Source organism: Arachis ipaensis, chromosome B07, assembly GCF_000816755.2.
Source record: "Arachis ipaensis cultivar K30076 chromosome B07, Araip1.1, whole genome shotgun sequence".
NCBI lineage: Eukaryota > Viridiplantae > Streptophyta > Magnoliopsida > Fabales > Fabaceae > Arachis > Arachis ipaensis.
Genome location: NC_029791.2, coordinates 21,434,335 through 21,449,822, shown reverse-complemented (window position 1 = coordinate 21,449,822; position 15,488 = coordinate 21,434,335). Strand labels below are relative to the sequence as shown.

At 35.3% G+C, this 15,488-nt stretch overlaps 2 protein-coding genes and 1 long non-coding RNA gene across 10 annotated transcripts; all 3 read right to left on the bottom strand.

Annotated features, from left to right (window-relative positions):
• Window positions 2,076-2,651, bottom strand: LOC110264905. Its single transcript, XR_002351238.1, has 2 exons — window positions 2,564-2,651; window positions 2,076-2,476 (listed from the first exon to the last, which is right to left on the bottom strand). It is a non-coding gene; the product is annotated as an uncharacterized LOC110264905 (long non-coding RNA).
• On the bottom strand, window positions 3,015-5,590 carry LOC107609731 (lipase member K-like). Of its 8 annotated transcripts, none has more exons than XM_021107474.1 (7): window positions 5,263-5,590; window positions 4,772-4,890; window positions 4,624-4,701; window positions 4,384-4,521; window positions 3,906-3,974; window positions 3,639-3,779; window positions 3,015-3,136 (listed from the first exon to the last, which is right to left on the bottom strand). In XM_021107474.1, the coding sequence occupies exons 2-6, from the start codon at window positions 4,787-4,789 to the stop codon at window positions 3,675-3,677; spliced, it is 408 nt and encodes a 135-aa protein (XP_020963133.1). In that variant the 5' UTR covers window positions 4,790-4,890; window positions 5,263-5,590; the 3' UTR covers window positions 3,015-3,136; window positions 3,639-3,674. The 8 variants fall into 8 exon arrangements, with proteins under 8 accessions (XP_020963133.1, XP_016167234.1, XP_020963134.1 ...); XM_016311748.2 differs by having other exon boundaries at window positions 4,772-4,867; XM_021107475.1 differs by having other exon boundaries at window positions 3,016-3,136; window positions 4,384-4,479; window positions 5,263-5,589.
• LOC107606888 (anther-specific proline-rich protein APG-like) lies at window positions 10,725-12,414 on the bottom strand. Its single transcript, XM_016308896.1, has 2 exons — window positions 11,799-12,414; window positions 10,725-11,089 (listed from the first exon to the last, which is right to left on the bottom strand). The coding sequence occupies exons 1-2, from the start codon at window positions 12,412-12,414 to the stop codon at window positions 10,725-10,727; spliced, it is 981 nt and encodes a 326-aa protein (XP_016164382.1).

The following is a 15,488-nucleotide window of genomic DNA, read 5'->3' as shown; positions in this document are numbered from 1 at the left end:
AAATTAAGGAGAAGGTCAAGTAGGTATAATTGATTTCAATTCACAAATTATAACGATTTTACTAATTGAACTTAGTAAGAGGTTAACGTTAATGAATACAAGATCAACTAATAACTCTAAATTATCGATCCAAATTAGATATTAATGACTCACGATCGCCTAATTTCTCTATTACAAGTTAAGAATGCAAAAATTTACTCTAAAACTAATTCAAACATTTTATCAAACACCTATAGTGTATAAACATAAAAGTATCATAAATTACAAGAATTAGTAAAATCTATAACTATCAATAAGAAATTAATAACAATAACTCAAACAAGCATCAAGATAACATAAAACATCAAATTGCATTAAATGAAATTAAAATCAATAAGAGTTCATGAAGCTAGAAATAATAAAATAGAGAGATTAACAAGTAAAACTAAGAGAATTGAGATATTAGAACAATAAAAAGTAAAAAAAAAAAAAATCAAAACAAGAATCAAAACCTAAATCTAAGAAGAATTTAAACTAAAAACTCTAAATTCTAGAGAGAAGAGAGAGCTTCTCTCTCTAGAAAAATACCCTAAAACATATTCCTAAGCTACTCTAATTGCTCCTCCCTTGTTCCTTCTTGAGTTTGGCTTGAAATACTTCAGAAATAAGTTGGATTGGGCCCAAAAAAGCCTTGAAATCGTGACCCACGTGTTCACTTAAATGATCACGTGCTGATAGTCGCGTACACATGAGACATGTGTACGTGCAAATTTGTGAATTCCCAAAACATGCATATGTATGAACCATGCGTACGCGTAACATGAAATTCATGCGTACACAAGGCTTGTGTATACGCATGACCATGAAATGTTCCAAACTCCATTTCTTCATGAATTCTCCATTTTTACATGCTTTTTTCTCACTTCTTCAATCCATCCTTACTTTATAAGCCTGAAATCACTCAACAAACACATCAAGGTATCGAATAGAATTAAAGTAAATTAAATTTAGCATTTTAAGAGCCTAAAAAATATGTTTTTACTCTTAAGAACAATTTAACAAAAAATCACGAAACCATGCTATTTCAGTGAATAAATACAAAATAAATTGATAAAATCTACTCATTTCAATACAAGATAAATCATAAAATTATAGCTTATCAACACCCTTATCCTAAATTTGCTGGCTTGGTTCAATAATTAAATTCAATTTTCTATATCCTATTGCAAAATAGACCTTAAATTACGTACGCATTGGAAAGTTGATACAATTGTCTATTCAAACAACTCTTTATAGTTGTGTATTGTTGAAAATAATAATTTATTTTTATTTATTTAAATTATATATATTAGCGACTCAATAGGTATTAACGTGCCTGTTTAGCCCACAACTAGAAAATGGATTAATACAGACAGATTTACAGACGGATTTAGTCTTTATTACAGACGGATTTTTGGTTACCGACGAAATTACCGACGGATTTTGTCCCTCTGTAAAAGTCCCGTCGGAAATTATTTACCAACGAATTTTTTTTTCGTCGGAAAATTACAGACAGATTTTTACCAGTTACCGACGGATTTTTCCTCTGTAAATTCTACATCCATTTTTTTGAAGGCGACAAACTTTTCGACGGATTTTTCGTCTGTAATTACAGACGGATTTTTAGACGGATTTTTCGTCTGTAATTACAGACGAATTTTTCGACATATTTTCCGTCTGTAATTTGAACTTTGGAAAATCATCTACACTCTGATTACAAACAGAAAATCCGTCGGTAAGGTAAAATAATTTTTTTTTAATTTTTCTATTACAAAAATAAACCTATTTTCATACAAAATAAATATAAATTTAATAAATATAATTTTTTTTATCTATTTTGTATTCGAATATTTATAATATTTCAAAAAATAAACAAATTCATCGTATTATCAAACTAAAAAAAAAGTACTATAAACAAGCAAATTAATATAATTCAAAACATAAACAAAGTGTATTAATACATCAACTATAATATTAAGTAACAACCATACATCAAAGTGTGTTGATACATCAACTATAATTCATCACAAACAAATATTTAATTAAAAGAGTATGTAGTCAAATCTTATGGAATAAAAAATCTCTTGGCGTGTATATTTGCCAAGCCAAGCCAAGCTAAACAGATCATGCTGGAACTGCATAGGTTCTTCCTCTAAACGAGACAGTAGCATCGGTGGTAGTGTTGGCATTGGTCAAGAAGCAACTTGATGATTTGTTTGAGGCATACACAGTGACCTGAAATAATTATTTTTGAAAAGTAATTATTCATTATTGCTCTAATTCAATTAGAGGGAAAAAATAATGCAGAGTTGTAATTTTGTTTTCATGTATTTTGGTACCGTGATAGAGTTGCCAAAATCAATTTGGGAAACGTTCCCGTTTGTAAGACTCTCTTCCATTGACTTCAAAACCCTGTGGAGTTCTTTGAGGTGACCCCATTTTGGTTGAGCTTTGTTGCCTACATATAATAATTAATTAATTACTCAAGGATCATTTATGGAAAAATATTAGAAATAGAGATTCTTCTTGATCAATGTAATTTTACCATATTCATCAAGAGGAGCATCATAATCATATGAAGTGGCAATGTATGGTCCACCAGCAGTTCTATCAAAGTTAGTCCCACCATGATACTGACCAAAAATAAATATATTACATCAAACAAACAAATTTAGAGCATAAATGAGAGCAGAGAGAATGATAAGACATCGGACAAAATAATTCCTTTTGTGTGCATAAATAAAACAGGATAAATAATGAATGAACTAGCAAATAAAACTAAAAGAAACCAAATTGCAAGGATGATGAACACGCTACAGCACAACAGATCCACACTTAACCATACCAACCATTTTTCTATTGTGTAATAAAAAAGAAAATCAAAAGGTAAATAGGTATTTCCAAACAGACATAATTGTTCCCCAGAAATAAGAGAAATGAATAAAATACATACTACAACAACCACCAAATAGCAAGTGAAAATGATGATGTCCAGAATCATAACTACCTGTGAATGCCCAACTATGAATAGCTTTGAATTTGTTACTGAATATATGTAATTGATCATTTCTGCCATATAATACAGGGCTAATTCCTGCCAGCTCCAATCCCAGAATTTCTATCAAGGGACCAAAGTTGAATCAATCACATGATGCACTGTACAAACTCTGGCTCTAACAATTCCAATAAAAATAATATACACTGAAAATGACAGTGAAATGAAAATATAAGTATCATGACAATTTAGAATATTTTCTCAAGATCAGTGATCATCAACAGTGCTGTGGAACTCAATTTGGTGCTGAATATAAGTAGCTTCAGCACTGAGAACAATTTAATAATTCTTATTTCAAACATATCAAAGTAAATAGAAAAGGCTTGATAGTATTCGGCACAAACCCTTTTACTATTAAATAATTGAATGATAAAACCTACTAAAGTGTGACCTTATTCATATCAATTGCAAATGTTTTCCCCCAATTCAAATTCAGAATAAATGAACATTTGGTTCTTAGTTTTGACTCATAATTATTTAGCACTGAACTTTATGCACTGATATTATTTTCAGTTTAATCACATATGCCGTCAGCATCTCTATAGGTCAAAGAAGAGCCACACACCTTATTCTTCACTGAATAAAACCTATGACCATGGCTCTAGCGTGTTCCACGCACATTTCCTACCCATACATCAAAACCTTGATCTACAAGGATGAAGCTCAATGATTGTTCAGGAGTATTTAGAAACCATGCATCACCTGCCTGATCACGTCAAATAGCATCAACATATCAAAATGGAGATTCAATTAGATTGTTTAAAACTTCAAAAGGGAACTTCACTAAAGCCTGAACAAGTAAACTTGTAACATTAATCTATATATATAGTACCAGTTGGTGGGAGAATATTGGAAGAAGATGATAAAAGGGCAAAGCATGCCTGAAGCAATCAAAGAGATTCTTGTTGTTGAGGATCAACAAATATCATCATCAGATTCATCAAAAACCAAGGATAATTTCATTAGGGACTTTGATATAAAGCCTAATGTCATATTATATCACTCCCACAAGCAGAAGCAAAAGCACAATTTGGTTATTGCACTACATGAATTAGAAAGGAAGTAAAGAGCAAGCATAAAGGTTCATGAATCCTTCTATTCATGAATCCTTCTATTTTCAATCAAGCAAATTCTAAAATCAAAGAAGGAAACAGTATTCTTCTTACAGAAATAAAATAGTATCATGTTTCAATTTGACATTCAGAGCTTAATCAGAACAAAAAAGAGAAAGGAAAAGGAAAGCAAAGAGAACAAGGAAAGGGGATGCAATGAGAAAAGTGAATGGAATTGACTATCGACTAGCGAATTACCTGCATGCGCGAACAATAAGTGAAGAGAACATCCCAACTGATCCATCGCCAATGCCTAGCCTTTTCTGTTCTAGCGCAGCCACTTCGACTTTGTTCCTGAATATTTGATAGAATAATAATAAACACCCTGTATTGATCCTAGTAACCGCACAAAATTATTTTTTTAGTTAAAACTTAATTCATCCATCCTAAATTCCTAATTATACTTTCTTCGTAAGAGTGAGTTTGTTTTTTTAAGACCTGACAAGAAAGAAAGCAAGTATTAAGTATACTATGCACATTCTCTTCATGTCTCAGCTTTCTCTTCAATTTATCAACTTGTCAAGTTTGAAAACATTAATTTACTCTATGTACTGAAAATTTATTTCACTAATAAATTATCACATACATCTTGTATCAAAGCCATTTTTCTTTCTTGATTCGATCAACGCCCATTTTTCTGTGCAGCCATTGCTTTGCTCCCTCTACTTTCCATCTTGTCCTGCTTTGCACATTCAGAGATATAATCTTTGAAAACAGCAAAAAGAAAGAACTAGCTTGAGTCTCTGATATGTTTCTTATGACAAGTAAAAGAACCAAGCTTCCACTTTCCAGATTCGGATAATATTCAAAAGAGGAAGAGAAATTCTATCTACCTACTACAGTTAAAGTAGTTTAAGCATTGAAATCAAAACTCTTTTAGTGTATAGTTTATAACTGATTCTATCTTGCAAATTACCGAAACAATAGAACAATGGGAGCATCAGAACCAACAAGCATGGCAATAGTTGGAACCATTAAACAATTGAACCACAAAAGCAGAGTATGATAAACCTAGCTAAAACTGGCGTAGAAAAATTGAGCCCTAAGGTTTATCGGCGTAATTTAAACAATGCATACCTGAATCAGCGTAATTTAAACAACTGCTGGTAGATGCTCTGGTTCTCTTTGGAGCAGGAACCGATTGGGATTGGGTCGAATTCCATTGATTCGCTTGCGACAGAGCGCGATAGAGCAACGACGGTGACAGAGCAGCGACAGAAACAGAGCGCGATGACCTTGAGTCTGAAACGCCCGCGAGAGAAGCGATATACCGGAGAGATAGAGAGAGGTCGACGGCGAGACCAGCCATGAGAGAGGTGAGACTCAGTGAGCTTGAGGGTGAGAGTGGCGAGAGAAGAGCGAAGAAACTCAAAGAAGGGTTAGGGGTTCTTCGACGGAGGCAGTGCGAGCGCCGGTGACCGGCAACAATCTTCGTAGAGTGCTGTTAGGGGCTCTTCGTCGCGGTTAGGGGTTCTTCGTGGTAGTTAGGGGTTTTTCATGAGGCACAATGAAGAGACGGTTAGGGTACAGTGAGGCACAATGAAGACAGGTTAGGGTTAGCTAGGTTAATCGTCTTCCTGAGGCACAATGAAGACGGTGTTCATCTTCATGGAGTGCTTTGTAAATTGAGTCGAGAGAGAGAGGGGGGTAGATTAGGTTAAAGTTATTTGTGAAGGGAGCTCGAGAGAGAGAGACGGGGTAGATTAGGTATAATATTTTTTCGGCAGAAAATTTTAAATTACAGACGGATTTTTCGTCTGTAATAATTTAATAAAATACAGTATTTTCGTCTATTGAATTACAGACGGATTTTCCGTCTGTAACTATTTTTCACGAAAAAAATTAATTTTTCTGACAGAATTATAGACGGATTTTCTCTTCCGTCTGTAATTTATGCTAATTCATTTTTTTTTGTTTTCCGACAAAAAATCCCTCTGAAATTCCGTCTGTATTTCAATGGGATAAAATCCGTTAGAAATATCCGTCTGTAATAACTAGTTTTCTAGTAGTGAGCCACTTTTCTATTGTTTTAAAGAAATAAATTAGGATAACATTTTTGTCGTTTTTTTTTAATTATACCTTTTTCTGATAATTTATACATGTATCTTTATTATGTGCTTTTATAATTTAGCATTTTAAAAGTTTTTATAGTAATTTTACTCTCAACAAGATATTATATAAATAAGGATATGTTAATTTTAAAATGATGAAAAAAATACTTATCTGACAAATTTAAAGGGTGAATGATATATTAACACTAACACTAACATATGATATAAATAAGATCACGTCAATATTAAAATAAAAAAGGTGATCTAATAAATTTGAAGAGCGAATAATATATTTTAAGAAATTAATTTTATTTTTTCTTAATATATTATTCGCTTTTTAAATTTGTTAGATCACTATTATTTTTTATTTTAATATTGACGTGACCTTATTTATATCATATTTTAGTGGTGTTAATATATCATTCACCCTTTAAATTTGTCAGATAAGTATTTTTTTCATCATTTTAAAATTAATGTAGCTTTATTTATATGACATTTTGGTTTATAGGGATTGGAGAATCAAATCTCCTCCTATATTGAGATATGAGTCATCACCTCGTCGTGTCTCTGCTACGAACTCTTTTGGGTAATTGCGTTTACATTGATAATTTTTCATGCACGATGAAGATTGATTAAGTGTTTCGTAAGGACCATGGACATTTGCCTTAGCATTGCCTCATGTAAGTGTGGTTCTGCTTCTTTATGAACAATAGCCATTCCATCCTCGTACCGTTGGGTCATGTCTCGAAGACTGCCCACGAACAACGATGATAATATCGTTCTTCTGCCAACATTTTCTGAAACCAATTATAGAGAAAAGTATTATTAGTTTGAAATTTTAACTTCAGGAACACATAATGATCAATCGTGTAGCTATTAAATCGAAAAATATTTACCAGCATTAGTCTCTTCTGTGTGCAAAGCATCTTGTAAGCCTTGATATAGTTCAGCTCGAAGTTTCTGTTGTCTTTATCGAATCCATTTTAACTTGCATGTTTCTATTTTCACATAGTTGTCAACAACATATTGTTGAAGAAGTCGTCCCACTTGGAAAATTATTGAGTGATCATCGGGGCGGATCTGCAAATTTTGAGGATATTAAAAAATGGTTAGAAATTGTGAAACGATGTATTGGTTCAAACTATCATCTAAGGAAGTCTATAAATTATGTAGCAAATATGAGTTTGTACCTGGAACATATAGCTATAATATGTCCGGCATGATACTTTGTTCCCACTTTGAGTTCGAGTATTCATATCCCATCCATGCGTTCCAAATGGAAAAAGAAGAGGATATTGTAGTGGATCATAATAGCCAACAAATTCCTGAATCCTTCTAAGATTACCAGCATAAGTTTGAACCTTGAAATCTCGTCCACACACCATTGTTTCAATGTCATCACTGATTATTATGACTGCTACTTGTGAAGCAGTTGGGAGACTGTATTATGGTTGATTAGCAGATCGCTCTCTAATCACCAAGCTACACTCTTGTACATCTAGTCATTGTGCAAGCTGGTGAAATACATGGATAAAAGAATTATATCGGTACAACAATTGTTGTAGCTTCACAACCAAACTTTCATGTAGTTGTGTGTTCTCCAGCATCCTATTTTATAAATCGTGCTCAGTATCGTATATATACAGTTGCAAGAAGCATGGCCACGTCCCTTGATCGAGATGAAATCCTCCTATACTGTTGTACATTGATCCTTGAGCACGGAATGTATATATACCATGATTTGCTGTAGCTAATTGTTCGTCTATGTGTACACCGCACGAAGTAAAAGATAAAATATGATTGTAACCACGAATGTGTTTCCTGAAATGGTTCCTTTCTGCAAAAGGGTCTAAGAAGATTTCAAGTAATTCTTGAGGAGCATTTACTTGTGGTAAAGAGACTTTTTCCCCATTGCGACACATGTCAAATGTTTCATGGTGAAATAGACGTGCATTACAGTGGGTACATGTCCTTGGAGTAGATAGTGTAGTTTGAAGTACTATTGTATTCTCTTGAAAATCTCGAGCACAATTTGTATAGTATATTTTTTACATGAGATAAAATATCAATATTTTCGTACTATCATTCAATTGTTGTATTTGTGTTTGAAGGTTGTGGTAAGCTTAGAGAAGAGGGGGTTGAATCTATGCCTATCTTTTAAGTTTCTGAACTAACCCTTTCAAACAATATTTGAATTATGATTCTGTTTGAACTCAGCAGCAGAAATTTATGAGACAATTTATTTTTGTTTCATGAATATCAGAAAACAGAATAGTGCAGAGAAGAAAAAAGCTAACACCAACATATATCCTGGTTTGGTTGCCTTGTGCTATGCAACCTACGTCCAGTCTCCTCCACAACAATGGAGGAATTTCCATTATAGTTAACAGTATTACATACACCAATTCCACAGGATTGACACAATCCTTTCACACTCAAGGTCTAACCTAACTCGACATTGGCTATGCTAATACCTAACTATTCACTCTTAGTGCTAACCCAACTAAGAAAGGGATACCTCACAGGTACAAGATACAAGACATGAACATACCTAAAGAAATCTGAAAATAACTCTAGGCTTTTCTCTCAAGTGTTTCACTCAGCCTTTTTCCACTTTTGGCTTTTACTTGAGCTCTCTCAATATGCCTTTTCCCTCAAGAAATTACAGAAATATAAACATTGAAAAGTAAATTACAATCTGTAAAACATGAAGGAGATTGACTTCATCAACAGCCTCTTTGCTATGTGATAAACCAGCTTTGCAAGCCTCAGATTTAGTTCTTCAGTATTGGCTGAATGCCTCTTTGAAAGAAAGCATTATCCAAGTAGAGGAACTTCTTCACAGAACACAACTCACCAAGCTCTGGTTTTCTCTCCTTGGCTTCTGAATGAACAACAAACCTCTTTTATCTCCTTGCATGTTGCTGGGTTCATCTTCCTAGGTCAACTTCTTGAGTTTTGAGCTTCACCAACCCAACCGATCACCTTTTTCTCAGTAATCTTCAAAATAGAAACTTTGCTTCTAACTTCTCTATCTTGACCAAAAGCCATAAAGCAGTAACCACAAGAGTCTTCCAATGGTCAACCGAATCTGAGCCATTGAAAAGCTACTTGGTCCCTAAGACTTACTTGTGAGCGTAGATATACAGCAGATTAGGGCAGAAAACAACTTTCCCTTGTATGTCATTTTTGGACTTGCAGAGAGTTGGGAAGAAGTGAAGAAGATCTGATGCATGAGAAAGGAAATGAGTTACCTTTAACCTTTACCTAAGCTTGATTTGGTTTGAAATGGATGATTGCCTTTCAAGGAAGATCTGATGCATGAGAAAGGAAATGAGTTACCTTTAACCTTTACCTAAGCTTGATTTGGTTTGAAATGGATGATTAGACTTCTGCCTTTCAAGCTTGGTCTTTCTCTTTCTTTCTTCTCTCATGACTAGCTTAGGAACTAAGCTCTCTTTCTTACTTTTTCTGAGTTCTGTGATTTGACTGAGACAGAGAAGGAGAACGTTGATTTGGTGAAAACAAGTGAGAGGGACTTGAAATCAATTCGGGATTGGATCGGGTTCTGTTCAAGTTCAGCCCGTTGGTGCCTTGCCTTTGCTTCTTTGAAGAATTGAGCTTGAGATGAATGACTTAGGCTTGTTTTATTTTCATTTACTATTCAGCCCACCAGGAGATATCTTTTGTTTAATGTTGGGCTGCTACAACTCTTAATTTTGGCCTGCATCACTTATCCAAAACAATCAAAACTAATTTGGTGATTAGCCCACTAATCAAATGTTTGTCATCATCAATTATATTAATTAATTTTTTAACTCAACAATCTCCCCCTTGATGACAAACATGATTTAAGCAATGATCAAAAGAAAATGAATTTGAGTAAGGTTTAGAAACTCCCTTTGATTTTTGTCATTTGCTTTTATGTTGCTCCCCCTTTCCTTTTCAAGATTAGCTCCCCCTGGATTTATGCTCTTCTCTTCTTTCCTGTTTACATATGCTTATTTGGAACCAAACAGATACTATATACTAACCAAAGATGCAGCAAACAGTGATGATTTTAATAGCCAAAACAGAGCATTAACACATCAGGGTCAGGGTCAATACAGCAACATATCATAAAGCAAATTTCCAACAGTTCACAACATTTGCAAATCAAGATTATTAAAATCTGCAGCAGTCAAAATACAAAAAAAAAATAGTAATCAAAATCTATCAAAATCCAAGCATTCATTCCAGCTATTGCACCTATTACTCCCCCTTTTGTCATCAAGGGTGGATAATAAGCAAGATCAACAAAAACATAAACTTAAACCTGCAAGAAGGTGTTAGAACACAGTTCAAAATATCTAATAAATTAAAAGTAATTGCAGTAGTTGTTAAGGTATTATAGTCATCCAGAAATAAGAAACATAAGTCCCAAAGCAGCAAAATGAACAAAATTCATGAGACAAAAACAGCAGTTAGCAGCAGCTTTATGTAGCAATCCTAGGCATCTGAACCATTTCCCTCTGAATCAACTTCTTCATCAGCATCAGTGGTAGGGTCTTCATCCTTTTGAAGGTTACCAATGAAAGTCATGAATACAGCCACTCTATCTCTTGACTTACGGAGGAAATTCTCATGCTTGCTTGCTAGCTTCCTTTGCTCTTTGCTCATAGCAATCAAGTGATTAGATTGGGAGACAAACTCCTGAACAACATCCTTGACAACATTCAGCAGAGCAGATTTCTTTCCAGTAGATATGGAAGTACACTCGGTGGAAGGAGTAGGAGATTTCTCAGGGACAAATTCATCATCTTCATCATCTAAGACCACCCTTTCAGATCTAGTGGGTCCTTTTTGCTGTTTCACTGAACCACCCCCTTTTAGATATGAATGTCTATTTTCATAATCCTCATTTGACAGGTCAATGCCAAAATGCTCAAATATGCAAGTTAGAAACATGCCATACGGAAGTGCTTTATCTTTCTCACTTCTAACAAAATTAAACATGTATCTAGCCATCAAATAGGCAAAAGAAATTTCTGTTTTCGTGATTAGGGCATACAAAATAAGTGTGTCTGTGTAAGAAACCCTTTGATATGAACCACTTTGAGGAAGTAAAATGTGGTCGACAATTCGGTGCAATTGAGCACGTTCATATCCTAGGGCTTTGTTAGTGGGTGTGATGCCATCAATTAAGGAAACATGTTCACAAATGTGAGCCAAAGCATCATGGTAAGAGATACCAACTCCTTCATCCCACTTTACAGATGTACAAGTAGGGGTGGCAAACGGGCCTAAACCCGCCGGGCTGGCCCGCGTAACCAACATCAGTGTACTTCAAAGAATCACTGATTGTTTCATTATTTAAAATAATGTCTCTGCCCTTAACATAAGAATGCACACTTCCTTCATGGTAAGTCATATTTGCATAAAACTCTTTGACCAGCAGAGGATACACAGGTTTTTTTATTTTAAAAAGGTGATTCCAGTCTAAAGATTCCAGACTTTCAACAAAAGGAAAACCTTTCTTTTTCAAAGCAGGTAAATCAGCAAGAAAAGAGGGACACAGAGTACGGTATTGAATAACTCCTTCAAAAAAATCGTGATTCATGGCATATTTGAATCGATGGGGGTTATAGTTGGAGTGAGATGTCATGAAGTGAGATTTGTGAGCAAAAGGATCAATGTCTGGTTCTCTAACTGATTTGAGAGGGAGATGAGGGTTACCTCTTTGTGAACGCAATGGAACAGACCTTGGCTTAGGTTTTGTTGTCTCAGGAACAGGTTCTTCAGTAGTAGGGTGCTTGCCCTTGGATGAGCTAGGTTTCGAGGAGCTTGGTTTGGAAGGCGTTGCCTTTGGTGGTGGTGTTGACTTGGCAGAGGCAGGATACCTAGGAGTGTTCTTGGTCCGTGCCATGGGGACAGTTCTTGGAGAAGAGGTAGGAGGAGAAGGTAAGGGTGTGAATGTTCGGTCGTGAGAGCGAGTTGAAGGCTTTGTGGGAGGCTTGTAGATTTTTTTACGAGGAGGCTTTTTAGCAATGGCTTTCTTCCTCATTTGGTAAGATTCAGGCTTTTGAGGGAAAAGAAGCAGTAAAGAGAGTGGAGGTAACCGAGGAGTTGAAGAGAAGTTAATGGAGGGAAGAGAGGGAGTATTGGTAACCGTACCCAAAAGAAGTTTTTCATAAACCATGCAACTGCTTCATCTTTTGACATGAATTGAAAAGACATGACCTCATAAAAGAAATATTTGATTTGATTTAAAAATTAATTTTAAATTTCAAAACCCTTTTTGAATAAAATTTAAATCAAACTGAAAATCCTTTTGGACCAGAAAACTTTTAATAAAAACCCTTTTTAAAAAAAATAAACACACAAGCCAACAAAAATATCAACCAAACAAAAATGTAACATTCATATTTGAGCCCAGAGATGGTTGGATTTAAGGAAACGCATTGGACCACCCATGATCTGAATTTCTGAGGTTGGCCCAGATCAATCTTTACTTGTGACAAGCTCAGAGCACGCTGATTGAAGGGAACGGCCTTCATATGCCCAGAATTGTCTCATACCTGTTTATGAGACAAAATGCTCCAGCAAGCACATCAGCAATTTTTAAACAAAGAATCATAACTCAAAATTCCTAGACTAGTCCTAAGCATGCAGAATCTGTCCTCAGGCAGTGGCTTAGCACGTTCATATCCTAGGGCTTTGTGAGTGGGTGTAATGCCATCAATCAAGGAGACATGTTCACAAATGTGAGCCAACTCATCATGGTAAGAGATACCAACTCCTTCATCCCACTTTACAGACGTATAAGCACACGGCCCAACATCAGTGTACTTCAAATAATCACTAATTGTTTCATCATTTAAAATAATGTCTCTACCCTTAACATAAGAATGCACACTTCCTTCATGGTAAGTCATATTTGCATAAAACTCTTTGACCAGCAGAGGATACACAGGTTTTTTTATTTTAAAAAGGTGATTCCAGTCTAAAGATTCCAGACTTTCAACAAAAGGAAAACCTTTCTTTTTCAAAGCAGGTAAATCAGCAAGAAAAGAGGGACACAGAGTACGGTATTGAATAACTCCTTCAAAAAAATCGTGATTCATGGCATATTTGAATCGATGGGGGTTATAGTTGGAGTGAGATGTCATGAAGTGAGATTTGTGAGCAAAAGGATCAATGTCTGGTTCTCTAACTGATTTGAGAGGGAGATGAGGGTTACCTCTTTGTGAACGCAATGGAACAGACCTTGGCTTAGGTTTTGTTGTCTCAGGAACAGGTTCTTCAGTAGTAGGGTGCTTGCCCTTGGATGAGCTAGGTTTCGAGGAGCTTGGTTTGGAAGGCGTTGCCTTTGGTGGTGGTGTTGACTTGGCAGAGGCAGGATACCTAGGAGTGTTCTTGGTCCGTGCCATGGGGACAGTTCTTGGAGAAGAGGTAGGAGGAGAAGGTAAGGGTGTGAATGTTCGGTCGTGAGAGCGAGTTGAAGGCTTTGTGGGAGGCTTGTAGATTTTTTTACGAGGAGGCTTTTTAGCAATGGCTTTCTTCCTCATTTGGTAAGATTCAGGCTTTTGAGGGAAAAGAAGCAGTAAAGAGAGTGGAGGTAACCGAGGAGTTGAAGAGAAGTTAATGGAGGGAAGAGAGGGAGTATTGGTAACCGTACCCAAAAGAAGTTTTTCATAAACCATGCAACTGCTTCATCTTTTGACATGAATTGAAAAGACATGACCTCATAAAAGAAATATTTGATTTGATTTAAAAATTAATTTTAAATTTCAAAACCCTTTTTGAATAAAATTTAAATCAAACTGAAAATCCTTTTGGACCAGAAAACTTTTAATAAAAACCCTTTTTAAAAAAAATAAACACACAAGCCAACAAAAATATCAACCAAACAAAAATGTAACATTCATATTTGAGCCCAGAGATGGTTGGATTTAAGGAAACGCATTGGACCACCCATGATCTGAATTTCTGAGGTTGGCCCAGATCAATCTTTACTTGTGACAAGCTCAGAGCACGCTGATTGAAGGGAACGGCCTTCATATGCCCAGAATTGTCTCATACCTGTTTATGAGACAAAAACTCTGACAAACACTTCAGTAACTTTTAAACAAAGAATCATGGCTTAAAATCCCTAGACTAGTCCTAAACATACAGAATCTGTCCTCAGCTAGTGGTTTTGTGAAAATATCTGCTAATTGCTCCTCCGATTTAACAAATTGAATGCTAATATCCCCCTTTTGAACATGTTCTCTTATTGTATGAAATTTTACTTCAATGTGTTTAGTCCTAGAGTAAAAAACTGGATTTTTTGAAATATTAATGGCACTCAAATTATCACACAACAGGGGAATATTTTCAGCATTTAACTTGTAATCAGCAAGCTGTGTTTTTAACCACATAAGTTGAGAACAACATGAGGAAGCAGCTATATACTCAGCCTCTACAGTGGATAAAGCCACTGTTAGCTGTTTCTTACTTGACCAAACATTCAAAGACTTTCCAAGGAAGCAACATAGGCCTGAAGTGCTCCTTCTATCAACTCTATCACCGGCAAAATCTGTATCACAATAACTAACTGCAGAAAAATAATCAATCTTAGGATACCAAAGACCAAAGTTGGATGTGCCATGAACATATCTAATGATCCTCTTAACTGCAGAAAGATGCGACTCTTTAGGTTTGGATTGAAACCTTGAACACAATCCAACACTTTGCACAATATCGGGTCTAGAGGAAGTTAAGTACATAAGAGAACCAATCATTCCTCTATAACTAGTCTCATCTACATCTTTCTAAGTTTCTCCCTTATCTAATTTTGAATTAGGGTGCATGGGAGTTCCCAAGGGTTTGTGATGAGCGGATAATTTATATGCTTTTTGGCATTGTTTTTAAGTAGCTTTTAGTATGTTTTGGTGGATTTTTTTATTATTTTTTTATTAGTTTTTAAATAAAAATCACATTTCTGGACTTTACTATGCGTTTGTGTGTTTTTCTATGATTTCAGGTATATTCTGGCTGAAATTGAGGGACCTGAGCAAAAATCTGATTCAGAGGCTAAAAAAGGACTGCAGATGCTGTTGGATTCTAACCTCCCTGCACTCGAAATGAATTTTCTGGAGCTACAAAAACCCAATTGGCGCGTTCTCAATTGAGTTGGAAAGTAGACATCCAGGGCTTTCTAGAAATATATAATAGTCCATACTTTGCCTGAGTTTTGATGATGCAAACTGGCGTTCAAACGCCAACTTCCTG

Coding starts and splice junctions, on each gene's coding strand:
- LOC107609731 (XM_021107474.1), bottom strand. Junction 3,975..4,383: donor CTTATTGTTCGCGCATGCAG/GTAATTCGCTAG, acceptor CTCAACAACAAG/AATCTCTTTGATTGCTTCAG. Junction 3,780..3,905: donor CAATATTCTCCCACCAACTG/GTACTATATATA, acceptor TGACGTGATCAG/GCAGGTGATGCATGGTTTCT.
- LOC107606888 (XM_016308896.1), bottom strand. CDS start 12,414: ATGGTTTATGAAAAACTTCTTTTGGGTACGGTTACCAATACTCCCTCT. Junction 11,090..11,798: donor TGAAGGAGTTATTCAATACC/GTACTCTGTGTC, acceptor GGGGTGGTTCAG/TGAAACAGCAAAAAGGACCC.